Genomic DNA, 18445 nt, shown 5'->3' on the forward strand with positions numbered 1-18445 from the left:
GTAACAGGCATGGATCGCATATGCAGACTTCAGTGATACTTCTAGCACTGAACTCATTTACTGTGACAGCAGCAGGATGTTCCAGTAAATTTCCATGTTCTTAAGAACAGCTTTTATTTTATGCACACATATTGTCCTCATTCACCGCAGTATTGCCTATTGTGGCCTCCGAAACACATGCACTGATGCCACTGCTCTCATAGTCAGCGTGGAGTTACAACTGCTACCATGTACTTTGTGATGTGCACATTGTCCTTGTTCACTACAGTATGGCCTGTTTTCGACTCTAAAATACAAGCACAGACACCACTACTATGAGTCTATGTGGGGTGCGAAACCTTGCACAAATTAATAAGTGTCAGAGCTGCATAATAGCACAATGGCAAGTACGTCCAGCTCATAGTTGCTCATTGGCACCTGAGCACGAATTCGTATCCCCTTTGTGATGGTGGCCTGATGACATAGAATGACAATTTGAAGATGACAGAGGCTGTCGACATAGAATGGACAGATGGGGCACAACAAGCCAAGTTTTGAGCTTTTAAATGCTGTCACAGTTAATAGATTGAAGGGGCATGTTGGCATTTTGGTACTAGGTACCGTATTTTCCAGACTATAGCCCACATCGGCTGTATAGTCTGCAAGGACGAACTAGTATACAGTAGAGAAGCAAATATTTCTATTGTTAGCCAGTAGACTGTGTATAGACTGCACATCGTAATAGTCGATCCTAAAACCCCCCTCAAAATCACTCTTGCTGGGGCTCTCAAAACGAAAACAAGTCAGGCATGTCAGATTCGACGAACGCCTTGTCAGTCACTTCATCGCCTTCAGAATCTTCAGAATCAGGTCTTCAATTCTTGCACTCACTCCGCTATGCTGAGCTTGAATGATGCCGTGAAGGCTCTACATCTTTTTGGTGCCATTGCAACTTTTCTTGTGTTTTGCACGTCTAGGAAATTGCATGAGAATGTGTGGCACATTTTGCAACGAGGTTTCGCGCATGTGCTCACTTGTATAGTCCATGTACTGTAGTTTGGAAAATATGCAAGCATGCTTAAGTATGTGTTCAAATGTACCTTTTTAAGTTCTTTTAAATATTTTAATGGTGGTTTAATTGCTGTTAATTAGCCTTTGGCCATCAGGAAAAAAAAACTCTCAAAGTGGTACGGGCTCTGCAGACATGTAATAATCATGCATGTGGCAATATTCATGCACATAGGTAATCTTTTATTGCCAAGGTTAATTTTTCATTTTTCTCTGACTTTCAGTGGATTGCACATGGATGCTTCTGCAGTTGATAGCAGACTTGTGATAGAACATGTTTCATCTGCCATAGACTAATGCATAGTTATTCTTGTGAATGAAAACGTTTCACCATTCATTACTTAGGTGGTGTTACCGTGGAAGTATCCGCCGGGGTTGCTTAGTGGCTATGGTGTTGGGCTGTTAAGTACGAGGTTGCGGGATTGAATCCTGACCGCGGCGACTGCATTTTGATGAGGACGAAATGCTATAACACCCGTGTACATAGATTTAGGTGCACATTAAAGAACCCCAGGTGGTCCAAATTTCCAGAGTCCCCATTATGGCGTGCCTCATAATCGGAAAGTTGTTTTGGCACGTAAAACCTCATAATTTAATTTAGTTACTGTGGAAGCATTTATTATTTCTAAAGATGGAAGATACTTGAGCTAGGATTTTGCTTATGAGACTCCGGAAAAGTTGCCTGTTGTATGTAAAACCACACTGAGGAGTAGGCCAAGAAAAAGTGCCATAAATGTGTGAATGTGGCAATGTGTGTGTCATTCAATCATTTTGCAAATGAGGAAGCATGAAAGCCTTGTCTTTTCTAATGAAGTAGAGAGATCATTAAACTCTTGAATGCAGAAGCTTGTTGCTATAATAAAGCCCAAAGTTATTGAAAAACTGGTAAGAGAGACAATGAAAATCTTGTTGAATAGAAACAATTTTTGTCAGGAACTATGAAGATTTGGTGGTGAACATATGTACCCATGTTGCAATACCCAGTCCTCTGAACACCCAATGAAGCTCCACTAAATAAGATTTTATGTTCTCCAACATAGAGCAACACTGTATGCTGCATACTCATGTTGCTCTTCATGATCGCTCTTTTATTAAGTGCCTTCCACATCACCTTCATACTAAAATACTAAAGAGATGCTGCCACTTTCGTGAAGTTAGTAAATTATGCGAGTACCACAGGTATCAGGGCAGAGCCACTAAGGTGCTGATGCCCAGAAATAGGAGCAACAAAGTTTGATAATGGTGAGATCTTCTGAAAAGTAATGAAGATACGCTTACGGCAAAGAGGGAAAAAAAAAAGAAAATAAATGGTGGTTATGCGCGCTGACCACCATGCGTGACAAAGATAGGAGGTCATATCATAAGAAGCCAACAAACACTGACACCAAGGACAACATAGGTGAAATCACTTGTGCTTAATAAATGAAATTAAAGAAACAATAAATTAATGGAAATGAGAGTGGTGCCGCTGGCTAACACTCCTAGGGTTCTACTAGGAAACATGCCCAAGAAAGTGGATGGGTAAACGGCGCCGTGGTAGCTCAATTGGTAGAGCTTTGCACGCGAAATGCGAAGGTTGTAGGAATGTTCCCCACCTGCGGCAAGTTGTTTTTACATCCACTTTCATTTCCATTCATTTATCGTTTCTTTATTTCATTTATTATGCACAAGTAATTTCTGCTACGTTGTTCTTGGTGTCAGTGTTTGTTTGCTTCTTATGATATGACTAATAAAAATCAGGTTCCTCGGCTAACCCCCTTTCTTCTCGTTTATTACATAACGAGGATCTCGAATCTGGCAACATTGATGCCTTCAGGTAGCATGAATGGGTTTATTGACTGGCTGCCTTCACCCAAAAAGATCACATTCTCGTGACGCCTGCGGGAGAAAGGATATTCCACATCCGCTGCCAAGGTCTGTAAGTGGTGGCGCTGGCTAACAGTCCCAGGGTTCTACTAGGAAATATAAATACCCAAGAAAGTGGATGGGGAAACGGTGCCGCAGTAGCTCAATCGGTAGAGCATCGCACGCGAAATGCGAAGGTTGTGGGATCGTTCCCCACCTGCAGCAAGTTGTTTTTTCATCCACTTTCGTTTCCATTAATTTATCATTTCTTTATTTCATTTATTAAGCACAAGTACCGTATTTACTCGATTCCAACGCACCCTCGATTGTAACGCGCACCTGTTTTCGGTGACCCCCCCCCCCCCCCCCCAAAGAAAGTACAATATCGCACATCTTGTGCTTTCATATAGAAATACTGTTTTCTCTCATTTGGAAAAAACACATTTATTCCCAATACGCAAAAGTTTCGATGAATAAAAACACAAATGGAAGCGGCGTACCTTGCCGCCAAGACTTTCACTGCGTCGGTACAAGTCGCGTGGGGCAGTAGATATCACTCGTCGCTATCAGACAGCTCCTTATCGCTATCAAACCAAAGCATTTCATCGTCGGTGCTGTCCATGGCATTAGAAATCCTGCACTTATTAAAGGCCTTGTTGACCATGGCAAACGGGATCGTGCACCATGCATCTTTCACCCATCCAGCAAAGTCCAGCAGCGAGGCATGCTTCATTTTATTGGTGGGCGTGAATTCGTGGCAGCCACTGACAGGCCATTCCGTGTAGAGCGCTTGAATTCTATCTTTCACTGGCTTGTTCTAACAAACATAGAGCGGCTGGAACTGCGATGTCATGCTGCCGGGTATCACGACAAGGTCGGTGTTGCATGCAGCCAGCGTGTCCTTCATGCGCTGGTCAAGGTGGCACCTGAACGTGTCAAGCACAAGCATTCCACGCAGACCCAAACTGCCGCGGGGTCTCTTCTGCCAAACGTTATCAATCCAGTGAGCAACCAAGTCCGTGGTCATTTTCATTTGCGCGAGCAATTACGCCACTCGGAAGCACGATTCCTTTCGGGCGCGTCTTCTTATGATATGACTAATAAAAATCGATCCCTTCAGTTAAGCCTCTTTATTCTCATTTAAAGACAGTAGGTAGGCTTTCTGTTATTGTATAGAGAGGATGCAGGCGTTGCAGCTTTGAGTGCAAAGATTGGCTGTTGGGCACAAATGCAGGAAGAGAAGGCTAGGGGCAAGTAGCTGACAGACATAATGCTGCATGTGTTGTTTGGGTGTTGTTTTATTTTACTTACTTTTATGCTACCAACATCTGTGAGGGGGCTTGCATCTTGCGATGGCATGGCACACACCATGATGCACATGTGGCTTGAGCAGAAAAACTCTGTATACTGCCATCGCTAGTGAATTCACTGTGTAGTTTGTAGCAACTGTAATGAAATTTTGACTGCATAAAAAGATTAGTCTCGGATAGTGTGAATATAAAACAGCTTCCACGGAAACTTTTACTCTTGAAATGTAAAGGGATGCATTGCAAAAAGTTAGCGAAAATAGTGTTTTTGATGCCAAAACTGGAAGGAAAAAATTGTCATTACTGCTCACTGAAAATGACACAACAAATACTGATGAGAACAAGCGTGGTTTCTGAGCATGTCCTCATGATGTGCTATATAAAGGCTATTATAAGAGTTAACTTGGGCAGTTACTAGCTATACAATTTTGTCAAAGTTTCTTCCGTAGTATATATGTACAGTACTGCTCTTTTATGGCCAGTTTTAGCAGAAGTAAAACTTCGTTGCAGTTACCTGAGTGACTAGCTGAACCGACTGTGCTGCAAGGCTGCCTATACAATGCAATGCTTGCATGCAGGTGCATTGCAAGGCTGTGGCATGGCACCCTGAAGTGGCCACTCAGCTGTGCCTGGCCTCTGAGGATGACCATTCACCTGTGGTGCAGCTTTGGGACTTGCGATTTGCGACCTCTCCACTGAAGACACTTGAGCACCATCAGAAGTGAGTGGATAAGCATTGCCTCTGTGACAGCTTTGGTTTGATACATTACTTGAACGGAGCAACTTTAAGGAAGTACACTTGCACACATTTTTAAATTTGTAGTAACTTTAACACGCGCTTCTCACCCGTAAAAGGATCACATTTAGAAAGTATGGAGGTTGCATATTTTAAAGGGTGCCAAACCAATCTTAACTTGAAAATTTGTTATGTAGTGGCGACTGTGTACCACATTACAATAAGCATACAGCTGCAAGAATTTTTTGAAATGATGCTGTAATAGAAGACGTGGGACTCCTGCACAAATTGCATCAGTTTGATACAAGCGCCAATTCCTGCGCCAAACTGTGCCAAACACAGAAAATTGACCGAAATTGCGCCATGCTGCGCCAGAATGGCTTCAGCATGTGTGCTCCAGCAGTGGCTGTGAACAGGCAGCAGATTCATTCTCCGAAAAAAGTGCAACCGCTGATATTCCGCACATCACACGACGGCGCCTCCCACACAGTTTCTCGAATTTTTGCGCTTATAACACTGGACCCTTCGGCGCCTCTGGCGAGTGGCCGGCGCACACCTGGCCACTCCCGGCTGTCATTGCTGTTGTTGGTACGGCCAGGGAGAATGTGGTTGAGTGGGTGGCGCGGCGCTACGTAGCTGAGGCGCAAAACAATGAAAAGTAGACTTAGGGCACTGCGAGCGAACTAGGACCTTTTTTAACCGTTTTTACCTCAAGTCCAGTGCTTCATTATCCTGTTGCCAGTGTGGCATCTGGTTTTGTTGTAGTACTGTTGGCATGAATAGAAGCGCGTGCTGTAATGAATGCCTTTGATGTGTAATTACAGTCAATCACTGATTTTTTTTTACATGCCCTAATGATCGGATGCCTTCAAGGAGCTGTCATGTACCCCATAGAGTCAATGTTTAAGAATGTTTCTCGTCTTTTCACCATCTGATTTTCCTGACTTTTTTGCCGTGACTGCAGGTCTGAAACAACATTAATCGCAGGCACTGCCATTTTTACTGTACCACAGCATCAAACTGGCGCTCTGAGATGCCTATTCGCTGGCAGGCACCCGCAGGAATGCTAGGCCTAGCTGCTTCAGACATTTTCTGCCAAGCTTCTCGCTGCTAGATGCCATGATTTTCATTGAAAGAATTTGCCACTGTCAGAAATGGAGCCGAATCCACCTTTGTAATCCTGGCCGATGGCTTCGACGTGCAGAAAGCATACCACGTTACATAATGCCGATTCCTGAAAGTCAGCTTTGCTGCAAGTGGTATGTGGTCAAGCATAGGTAATGTATTGCGGTGAAGCATACCAAGAGTTTAAAGAAGCAATTGTCACTAGACATGGTACGTATTCCTTAATTATACACGCAAGCACCCGCCATCTCCTGCCAAAGTAAGAGGTATGGTGCGTCTAAGAAGTGTACTGATAGGCTTTCAGAGCTATTTCGGGCATGCCTGTGACAATTTGAGCTTTTAGAGCAGTAAAGCACATTCATTAATTTTTTTGGATGTTTTTGCAGCAACTAAAGAATCCAAAAGATTGGACGTTGACTGGTAGCTAGTTTCTAAGCATGGAGTAGTGCCATGTGTACGTTTCAAAGTCTGAATTAAGCCACTGTTACAAATGTTCTCAGTTTCACCTAAACTGGAAATGAAATAATGCATTGTAGTCTTTGAATGGTTTGCGTTTGAATTTATGCTGGTAGTGCCTTCATGTGATTATTTCCTGCATAGTGAAACCACCTCATAAACACATACCTAGAAAGAAAATGATAAAGTATGTGGCTATAGGGGGGGGGGGGTAGTTAAACAAGTTCGGGCTAACTATAACGCATTCTTTCCTATCTGTTTTCACCAATATGTAATGTCGACATAATTTTGGCTTCAAGCTTAATGTGAGCCCCATGCCACCTTTGTCAACCAATAATTAGTGGTGTGAGATCATGTTAGTGAGTTATTACTTCAGGAAGGTGTTTTACTTCGTGATTTCTTATTCACATTTCATTTGTTCGTGATGGTATGTCTGCTTCCATACAAAGGTGTAGCAATAATTGCATTGTTGAAATGAAGTGCTGGCCAAACCTTTGATTTCGTGGAATGCGAAATAATCCTGCATTAAGCCCGGGATACATGGAGCGGAAAACCGGCGTCCAGGCGACGAAATATGCCCGGCGGCGAACGCTTGCCTCTCGGTGTCCAAAAATTTGGCTTCCACTGGCTACCCAGTCGGATCGGAAAAACGCTGCCCGGCAAAAATCGCCGGCGGAAATGGTGCTCATGAAACAGATAATTATAAGTGCGGTGCAGTTTTCTTACCAACCCGATCGAAGGTTCCATGGTGCAAAATAGTGTGTGCATTGTACTGCTTTTCTTATTGTCTTTTTTGTTGGTGCCGCCCATATGGGTTCGGTTATAAGATACGAAATGGTTTCTCGTTTGCGGTGCCTGAAGCTGTTTTTTCTTTTCTTTGTCGCTGTCATCACGCGTGCTCGCAAAGCTTGGTTTTGTGCTTCGGTCAGAAACCACTCCTGCTCTAGTACATCCATAAGTCCCTTCTGGTTGAGCGCCTTGAGGGAAAAGAGCGACGACAGATTATAGTTAGAAGCCATCTATGCCTGGTCATCTGGCTGTTTGCATCTGTGTGGGCCCAGGCGGCGCATGGAATGCCTAGGGCATCGAGAATGAGAACCGCTGGCAGGCCCATTTCATGCCAAATATTGATAATTCTATCCTCTCCGGCTGCAGTAGTAAACGCTTGTTCTTGGAGGAGGCTTTAAAACAGGAACTGAAACTGAAGTAAACATGAATAACCACAATGTGCTTTTACACAAAGTAAACTAAAGTCACAGTTGGAAAACCACAAAACCTTCGGCATCACCTGTGCTCTGCGGTGCCACCGTTCAACATAGCTAGACGGCGCAAAGCCAGCCCGCTAAAACGCTTGCAGCTCAATGAAATGTGCGGAAATCGTTTGTAAGCACCTCTACGAACATTTTTTCCAAATTGTTTAGTCATTAACAACAAATAACACAATAAAAAGCCTATTTAGTATTCTTCTTATCCAAAAACACATGCCTAGAGTCTGGCAACACGGACAAATGCGCGGCGAGCGCATGGCAACGTCCCCCTGTCTTTTGCTGAATGTAAGCGATGCTAGCGAACCATCGGCATCATCCTGCCCCGTATATTTGTGCCGGGCGATCTTGGTCTTGAAAGTCCGCTCCATGTATCCCGGGCTTTAGGGAGGCTCGCGTGCTGCAGTGGGTTCATCGGGCAGGCGTCTCTATTCTCAAGTCTGGTATGTAAAACTATTCCAATCTGTTTTTGGGCCCACATGGAAGAAGCCCGAGCCATTTTGACCTATCACGAAGCGTTAATGGTGCATTTGGAATAAAAACAAATTAGAATAGTTTTACATTATACCGACCCAGGGTTGATTGCAGCTTTCTGGGTGTGCAGTGACATATGGTGACCCAGATATAATGTTATCACATTGACTGGACTGCATAATTTGAGAACATTTTTCGCTATCATCATGAGTGTCGGCACGGGAATTGCGTATTCTTCCCGATCTAGCCTATCGTAGTGCCACCGATGTTTTTGGCTTTACAGGAAGACATGCGCCGCGAACCACTCTGCCATAGTCTAGTACGCCATAGCTACAAAGCGTGCTTCCACCGCCCCACTTTTTAATTGGCTTGCGGCAATGTGAAACTATTTCTATTATGTAGAAATGGCTTTCAGTAAACCACAGTAGTTCATAGCTTTGGCTTCACCGTAACTCTGGGTGAAGTGCATTCCAAGACACTTCACCCACATTGTCGAGCCATTACAGAAAAATGTATGTATAAAAATATGTTTTAGGTTGCTTTTGGAAATTTTGAACTTGCGATTTCAGAATGCATGTTTTTGTGGTTACTACTACAAATTAAAAATCTACAGACACTATTACCAAAATTTGCATGCACTAGGCGGTTTTATTACCAGGGTAATCTGCTTCAAAGTTCAGCTTAAGACATTGCTTAAGGCAGTTGCAGTACAATGCTCATGTTGGTTTATTCTGTGTTCCGTTATGGTTTCGAGCTTCGCTGCCACATTCCATTATTGCACCAAAATTCAGATTGGCTTGCTCTAAGTCGCTCCAAAATGAAATTTAGTCTGCTCCAAGCTGCTCCAAAATGGAAATTTGTATGCTCCAAACTGCTCCAAAACGCAACATTACTTGCTCCAAAAATTGCTCTAGAATGACTGGGCAGTCCCACCCCTGTAATAGCAAAGTTACAGGTGTTTGATAATGACTACGTGGCTGCCGTGGTTTCTCGCTTTCCTTCGCTGTTCTCCTGTCAGGTGCCCTCTGCTCCTTGCTGCGTTCTCTCAGCAACTCAATGCTGTGCAGCGATAGCTACGAGTTGCATCAACACACCAGAAGAAAGGTTCCTTCATTGTCCGCCTTTTTGCCCTCCGCGTGATGCCGACCGAATCAAAGTTTCACTGAAGGATAAGTAGTGCACAATGGCTGAACGCCCCACCCTTCTCGGAACCCACAGCTAGTCAACAGTTTTGCCCCTAGAACACCATCTATTTAGAACCTCAGTACAGTTAAACCTCGGTATACCGAAGTTGGTAAAATCACCAATTTGTTTCGTTATATAGAAATCTTGTTCTATTGGAATTCGGCCATTTACGCAAATAAGTACAGTCACCGATCAATTTTTCTCACACTGAAAGGGGCCGCAGAATTTTCCGAATTATCGAGCAGTGGAAGAAAGGAAGTCTGAATGAGAAAACAATTCATATTGGTAAATTTGGGAATCCGCAACGAATGGTACAGTTTCGTTTCATGTAGGTCGACGATATCTTCACACCAGTGGTATGAATTAAGCGAAGCCAGCCACGCTTTTTCACGCACTCCGCCCCCACGGCTGATAGCGTCTCCCGCGCTGGAACGATGCTATCAGGAAAAGCGCCAGCAGCTGGGAGCGAATGTTTCGTCTGCCTCTCGCTCTAACGGGTCACCAAAACTTGAGATTACGCAACCTCCAATACTAAACATGCGGGAAGACTGCTCACATGGTATAACGCGGTCTTGGCATGCCCACTCTTTGCATACGTGGCAGATTATCTCTAAAGAAGGGTGCGCAGCTGGATATTCGCTCAGTCGTGCTTACAGCCATTTGCAGCCATAGCCTTGATGCGCGCCAACTTACCCCCCGGCCCTTCAGGCGCGCTTGATCGCGCTACCGTGAGCTCGCTCCCTTCCCCCTCTTTCCCTTTGCTTGCACGGGAAGGTGGCACTGGTAAAACCACCATCTTCCTTTTCTCACCCTCGCACACTTTTGCACCTAAAGCACACAGTGTGCGGGGTGCGATAGGATCTTATCGCACTTGCACTTTATATAGAACATGATGCTGCTCCACTTCGGCGGTCGCTCTTGCCACACGGCATGCGATTTTGGGCATGCGATTTTGGAGCTGCGTTTGCAAGCAGCCGCTTGTAATTCAATCACTTGACCATCTGCGTCCGCAGATGTTTCCATTTATTATCTTGGCATTCCTTCGTGGCAGCAATGAAAGTGTGGCAGCGAAGCAAGCCACACTTTCATGTCGGCTCTACCCTGCGGTTGATAGTATTGCCCGAAGTGGGACGACGCTATCATTACAATCGCCGGCAGCAGGGAGTGAATGCTTTGTCTGCATCTAGGTTCAACACGGCTGCGAAATTCAAGATTACTCAACGCCTAGCTCTAAACGCGCAGGAGCGCAGTGCACATGATGCCACGCGATCTTGGCACGCTGACTCTTTGCACACATGGCAAATTACCTCTAAAACAAGGCGCCTGGGCATGTGCTCAGCCTCACTGACAGCCATGCACAGCCACGGCTGCGCCAGAAAAAGAGACGTGCGCCAACCCGACCCCCCCTTGTGCATGCTTGATTGCATTACTGTGAGCTCGCTCCCCTCCCCACTTTCCCCTTGCTCAGGGAAGACAGCGCCCATCGAGCCTCATCCTTCTCAGCTTGCCTTTGCAAGCATTCACTCACTACCAAAGCATACAGGGTGCCCGTGAGGTGCGACAGGATCTTATTGCACTAGGACTTTATACGGAACATGATGCTGTTCCACTCCTGCGGTCTGCAGGGCACGCGATTTCAGAAGTGCTTTGGTAACTTGTAATTCAACTATTTGACCATATTCGACCGTGGAAGTTTCCATTTATTGCCTTGGTATTTCTATGTTGCGGCAGTGAAGTTTCATTATATTAAAATCATGTATAAGCACATTTTGTTATATTTAGGCTTGAATTACATGTTGCTCTGTGGACCAAAAGTTATAAAAAGGTAAAAACTTCCTTATATCGATGTTTAACTGTATCTAGTTCAGCTGCATAGGAAATTGGACTTCTGCAGCTGCAAAACTGTCATACTTGTCATGAGGGGGAAAGCCATGAGAGTCAAATGAAAGACGGATGGCTGCTTTGAAGTTCTTGTACCAGCTTGCTGTGATGTCGTGGATTTGGACAGCTTCTATTTGGCTCTAAGTAATTGTTTATTCGTTGAGAAGAATACACTGCATTGTGAAAGAACCAAGGACTCAATCTAGTAGCAGGTTTTGAGAACTCTTCCTGTACCAAAATGGCTGAAATAAAAGAAAATACTTTGTACATAATTTGAAAAAGTGGGATGTCACATCAGCAGGGATGGAAGTGCTGCACCAATTGCGCCATCTTGTGCCAAACCGCTGAGCTGTGCCAACCTGCTCCAAAAAACTAATTTCGAATGAAGTTGCCAAATTTAGCTGGATGTGTGTGTTCAGTGGCAACCGCACAGCCATAGACATGCGTTGGATAGTGCGTAGCCCTGTGATCCAAGCCTAAGCAATCCATTGCAGCTTTTGGACTGTGGGTATCTTTGATGGCAAAATTGTAACTAGGCCACAAGAAAAGGAAAACTGTTTTGTGCTATACAATGCATTACAAATGTTTTACGAAGGTGTTACGCATTTTCGCATGTACGGACCAGACCAGCTAAAGATAATTTGAACTGGCGCTCATTTCATGGGGCATTTGGGAAAAAAAGCTGCGCTGATTGAATAAGGTTGTACAGTTTTCTCAGCGTGTAGCTCATCAGTTTCGTTATATATTTTAGCATTCACTATTTTGCCCTATTGGTACATTTGCATTGATGAATGGGCAAACGCCATGCGTGTGACATTCTAAATCTATTTCGCATGTGCACCACGTCTGGTTACTGGGATGATAGTGCGGCACGCCAAAAAACGACATGCATGCTTGCTTTCATGAAACTTCTTGGTCACAAATATTCAATGGCAACTGCAATCGTCACTCAAATTCGCACACAGGCTACACTATTTTCTGCCAGGCCACACCACACAAAATCAGGCTCTTGCCACCACAGGACGCAAGCCAAGGATATCATATTTACTCAACCTTAGTGGCCAAATTGTGATCGTATTTAAACGTTTTGTGAAACTGCAAACCTCCGAAGTTGTATTCGCGGCAACGATGTTCACGACGCGACTTGTACTGATCAACTCCGAAAATTTTAATAAACCATCGCTTGGTGCTTGAAATATCGGCTGCCATTTTACATTGGCTTTATGGAGCCTGTGGCAGAACCGTGAGTAAGCTCAAATAGTCGATCTTATTCAAAGTTTTGGTTGACGACGCAGACTGCAAATGGAAAGCCAGTGAACATTTCTATCCCTTTGCTGTTTTCAAAAATATCTTTGCACTTTTTCTCAGCAAGCGATATGAAATATTTGCAAACGTGCATGACCAATATGTTACTTCTCTTTTATTCTGCGGTATTCTGCCATTTTGACTGAAGGTTGCCAAGAATTAAGAATTACCTGAGAGGACTACATGAACTGCTTTCACTGTACCTTGATGGGTGTTGTCCATGGCGGCCACTGTGAATATTTATCGTTCATTGTGCACGAATATGCTTAATTAGCTAAATTTATAAATTTACCTAATCGATGAGATGTCAATGAAAAACATTGTGGATGTCGTTGCCAAATGACCGATAACAGCATTTAGTACGTAGGATTCAGGAAGACTTTGACTAAAAAGAAAGCCCGTGAAATAAATAAAAAACGCTATGACCGTGGCAATGCTTCTGCGCACCAGAGATTGCATACGCAAACCTCGTCAAATAGGGGTACTGGAAATGAGCGGCCGGGCTTCTTTCTCGCTGCGTCAGTTTTTGGCACGCATCTTCGGTCCCTATCAAATGTCAAGTAGCAAGATCTTGTAACGGTTTGGAAAGTGAACTATTACAAGACCATGGGTGAGGTTTGCATGTTCGCAATATACACAATGCACTGATGACGACGTTTATATCTGAGATAACTTATGGGTGGGGGGACATGTCGTCACGTGGACTTTAAGTGGTCTTGAGCCACCCCTTAGGCTTGGTGAAAAAACACTCTGCGCATAGCACGCGCTGCTGTGAACATCTCAGCCAAGTTTTGCTGTCGGGCGCAGCGCATGGAACTTGCACGTGGAGCACAAAATCGGCTTTCTCTAAAATGGTCTCTTTTCAACAGAAGCCTGCTCCTCACTCTCTTCTGGATGCTTTATTTCGTAATAAAGTAGACTCCCATACTCGGCTGCTATTAGCCAATAGCTGACGTCAATCAAGAAGGGTGTTTAAATCAGTGCGCTTCTTACTGTTACTGTCTATATTTATTGATGAAGTTCAATAAACAGGCTGAATTAAGCGAAAAGTACTTTCGAATTTCAAGAACAATTACGTACTTCTGGAAGAAGCTGACTATCGTCTGCTAACGTACGCTCGGTGATATCTTGCTTATTGGTGTCGTAGCTGGCGGGTCTCACCAATTTGTACTACAGTTAAACTTCAATATAATGAACTTCGACATAATGTAATTCTCAATATAATGAAGTATATAACTTTTCATAACTTCTTTTTCATAGAACGCCATGTATTTAGAACCTCAATATGATGCAGTGTTTTTGTATACCATTTGAGTATAACAAAATTTCACTGTCGCTGCGAAGGGATGCCGAGACAATAAATCGAAACTTCCACAGGTGCAGTTGGTCAAATGATTGAATTACAAGTGGCTGTTTGCAAACGCACCTCTCAAATCGCGCACGGCACGACAACCTATTCCCCCCCCCCGCACTGTACTTTAGGTGGGAGTGAAAGTGTGCGGTAGTGAGAGAAGAAAGATGGTGGCTTCATGAGTGCCTCCTTGCCGCGTGAGCAAAGGGAAAGAGGGGGAGGGGAGCGAGCTCCCTGTGACGCTATCAAGCGCACACGAGGGGGCGGGAGCGGAGTGGGGGGTAAGTTGGCGTGTGTCTCGGATGTGGCTGCGCATAGCTGTAGGCACGGCTGAGCGCATATGCAACCACACACCTTGCTTTAGAGGTAATCTGTTGCGTATGCAAAGAGTAGGTGTGCCGAGATTGCGTGGCACCATGTGGCATGTCTCGAGTTTCGGAGACCCATTGGAGTGAGAGGCAGACAAAGCGTTCGCTCCCCGCTCTGGACGCTTTTTCTGATAGTGCCGTCTAAGTGCGGGTGACACTATCAGCCGCAGGGGCAGAGTGCAGCTGCAAGCGTGGCTGGCTTTGCTTAATTCTTACTGCTGAGAAGATATCGTCGACGTACGTGGCATGAAACCATATCATTTGTCACCGACTCCCAAATTTATCAAAATGAATTGTTTTCTCATTCAAATTATCTTTTTTCGATTCCCTGATAATTTATAAAATTCTGTGGCCCCTTTCCATATAAGAAAAATCGATCCAACTGTACTTATTTGCATAAAAGATGAAACTTCAATAGAATGAAATTTCGATATAAAAAAGCAAATTGCCGATTTTACTGACTTCGTTATATCAAGGTTTACCTGTAGTTTTGAACGCTCAACTAGCCTCGAACTGTGCAAAATTTAAGGCATCTAACCAGGAGTGAGCACATGCTTGCAAGCGTGTGCTCATTCCTGGTTAGCGCCTTGGCAGACTAATTGATAGTGCTTCATAAATGTGCAGGTTGTATGTGGGTACTATCCATCGGTCAAGCTGGTGAAGGACAAAGCTGGTCCGCACCACGTAGCAGGCACCCAAGCCCTGTCATGCACAAAGCAAACACTGCACATATGCACTATAGTTGCATGTAGCTGTGGTGTTCTACGTAGTGTAGACACCGTGGCTTCCTCGGTGTGCCACCATGAGTCCACGGGCTAAGTGCACTGCGGCTCGCTGAGGACAGCTGCATTTGGCTTATGTTTGCCGCGTCGTAGGTGCCAAAATCGGAAGTAGTGGCATCTACATTAACATCCAAAAGCAAACTTGAACTGCGCACCATGGTGAAATTTATAAGCGTTCACAGTGCATGGCATTGAAGAAGGAACTGGCGCATGGCGAAGAAGGTGTTTGATTGCCAATAACTCTGCTTCTGCTGAATGCGTTGGAGTACTTTTTGCAGCAAAGTATTTCTGAAATAGCCTAGTTTAACTTCAAATGCATTTCTCCTCTTTGATAAAAAGTGGTTCAGGGCCCCTTTAAAAAAAATTTGCAGGCTCTTTAGCTTTTTCTTTTTTTTTTTTGTCAGCAGAAAGGACCACACAAGACGTAGGTTGCTATATACGCTGTTATCGGTCGTTTCTCGGTGTATTCCACAACTCTTGCATTGGCACCTTATTGAATAAGTAAGGTAATAAATGTTGGTTCATTAAAGTAAAATATTAGTTGCTTGTTCACAATGAAAAACAGCTCGATTAGCTTTAAAACAAGCCTATCAGCATAGAGTGGGTGCTGTTCATGTGCTGTGCAGGTTTTTTCTTGGCCACTTTTAGTTGGAACATCCGATATGTAATTTAATGTCGGTTTCTGAGAAACGTATATGGGCTTCCTTTGTAGCTTCATGTTACAGTGGGGTGGATGACAATTTTTCCCTGTCATAAATTTGGCTCACCTTGCGGGCTTCCGCAGAACTGATCTGCCGTAACGTAATAGTGTTCTGCAAAGTCTAAGGAACATGTTTTCTTCATATGCCTGTATTTATCTCATTGACTTTTACCAAACTGCTCCAAAACATACAATTCGTGCTCCAAACCTATTCCAAAGTGCCAAATTGCTGCTTCCAGAGCTGCTCTAAAGCTTCTATGGTTGCTTACATCCCTGCATCAAGGTTCTCCATAGCAAATTTTGAAGGCTAGACATCTTGTAATCTGGGGATCACAACAAGCGTCTGCTGGTGTTGATGACAAGTTAAGTCGTGAGCTTTCTGCAATTTTCGCACATCTGTATATGTGTAGTTTCTTGTGATTGTGAGATATAAATAATACACAGGGACTTCTGCTGTTTTTATTTTTGAACAAGACCAGTAAAGATGCAATAGAGCTCCTGTGCTGTAGCTTTAAGCTGAACAAGTGGCGCCGTTACTGCAGCACAAAGCGCTACTAATCAGTTGTTGCTGAGCCAAGCGCTAGCGTGCCCAGGTAAAAGCATGGCACCTCGAAAGAATGACACAGAATCGCAGCCGAGAAAGAGTGAAACTGTGTACTGTTGCGTGTACGGCTGCCACAACAGCTGCAGGAACACCGTCGGTAAGCTCCCAAAGATAAAATTTTATGGATTTCTTGGGAAGTCTTCCGAGAAGGAGTGATGGGAGTGCTGGATCCAGGCCCGGTGACAGGCAAAGTAAACAAAGACATTCTTCATTTTTTTTAGTGTGTGTTTTTTTGCTATCATTGGAAATTGTCGTGTCCAGGCTCACGAGAGGTCTGTGCAGGACGTATGCTCAGACTTCTTGACAAACACAGCCAGGGCCGCGGCGTGTTTACACCATCCTCGGTATCCAGCCTTACATGTGCAGCTCGCTCTCACAATGTGCCTTGGGTGTGAAGACAACTGGGTAATAAAGGAAAAATGAGAGAGAGCGAACAACATAATGATCATTATGCTTAACTGAAGCTGCACGTCGTAGTCAACGCTTTTCATTTGCGCGACACATCTGCCACCAACATCGGAGGGGTCTGCTGCACTCATAATTTCTTCTCAAATGCCATAAACATGATTGCTGGCATAAAGATCATTGACACGGAGCAGGCTGCTTCTTTTGAAATACTGTTCTACTATTTCAGTTCTGTGAAATCCACAAAATAAAATGCACTGCTGGTTTCGCGCGGCCATTGCTCCCGTAGACCGGCGTTGTGCGCGGCAGAAGTGGGGAGAGTGCTTGCTACAATTCATGACGTGATTACGCTTGCGGCTGCTATTGGTGGCGCTGGTTGCTCTAGCGCAGCAGTGCGACCATACCAGCTCTCCAGCCTTATAGGCATTCCTGGTGCCCCATTTTTTTTAGAAAAAATTGGTGCAAAATATGCAGCTTAAAATAAATTCACTTTAAAATTTTTTTTCGAAATTTGTTGTGCTAGTTAAGGGGTTAACGGAGTTTATTCATACACCCTTTTATAAATTAAATAATTGCAATCAAAGGTTCTTTGAAACAGATGTATGACATACAAAGGCATCATTTTAAAGTTCTGTGAAACCAGGGCCTTTACCGAATGACAAGGCACAATGAGGGAATTTTATACATTCTTGAGCTTAGAATGTGAGCAAGTGATTGAAAGCTGGCATTAGTTTGACAAGCTTTCTAGTTTTGTGTTGCAACTTGACCGCTCTTACTTGCAGGGGTGTTCTGTCTATTGCTTGGTGCCCACAAGACCCGGACCTCCTGTTGTCATGCGGCAAGGACAACAGGATACTTTGCTGGAACCCAAATTCTAATGTACAGGGTGGTGAGGTGAGTTGTTTTAATGAAAAGTGGTTTATTTAAAACGATGCTCATAGAGAGGCCCTGAAAGGTGTTTGCTTTAGAGAGCATGGGTATTGATGCCTTTTTTAAAGCATCTTTTACGAAATTTATTGAAACTGCACTATCTTGTTCAGATTTTTTGTGCCGATTTTAAATGTGCAATCATTTTCTAATTGTGTAATAGTTCTAAAGCAAATCAAAATTTATGACTGCTTTTTCTGGGAACAGTGGAGCAAGAACTACTCCCCTAAATATTGGTTTAGGCACATAGCTAGATACCAGGATGCACAAGATTCACAGTGGTAGAGATACTTTTTGGTGTGACATGTGTTCACAATTATGCAGCACATCAAAGTGTTGTGTTGAAAATATGACTTATTCATCGTATAATTATTTAAAACTGAAATTTGAAAATCTCCTCCTACTATTGTGTGCATTATGCATTTAGCTACATGCTCTACGAAAAATTATGCTTCTAGGTGCCTTGATGGCTGAGACATCGCTTTTAAAAGTTTGCAAGGAACCCAAAATTGATGTATTGAGAATATGCAAAAAAGAAAGCAAAGCTCACTTTTAATTCCATACAACAATAATTACTGAAATATTTACATTGCTAGACTGTTATTAGCGATATAATCACCACCAGGGATATAATCAGTCTGCTTACACTTACTTGAATACCATATTCAGAAAGTAGAGTATA

General features: G+C 43.8%; 1 protein-coding gene across 5 annotated transcripts in view; it reads left to right on the top strand.

Moving 5' to 3' along the window:
• Positions 1-18445, top strand: part of Sec31 (secretory 31) — a 238353-nt gene that overhangs the window by 25705 nt on the left and 194203 nt on the right. For all 5 annotated transcript variants that reach the window (XM_050195734.3, XM_050195737.3, XM_050195738.3 and 2 more), the window contains exons 7-8: positions 4778-4920; positions 17619-17730. In XM_050195734.3, the coding sequence (XP_050051691.1) occupies positions 4778-4920; positions 17619-17730 (255 nt within the window). The remainder of the gene's footprint in view (positions 1-4777; positions 4921-17618; positions 17731-18445) is intronic.

This window comes from Dermacentor andersoni, chromosome 1, assembly GCF_023375885.2.
Source record: "Dermacentor andersoni chromosome 1, qqDerAnde1_hic_scaffold, whole genome shotgun sequence".
Lineage (NCBI taxonomy): Eukaryota > Metazoa > Arthropoda > Arachnida > Ixodida > Ixodidae > Dermacentor > Dermacentor andersoni.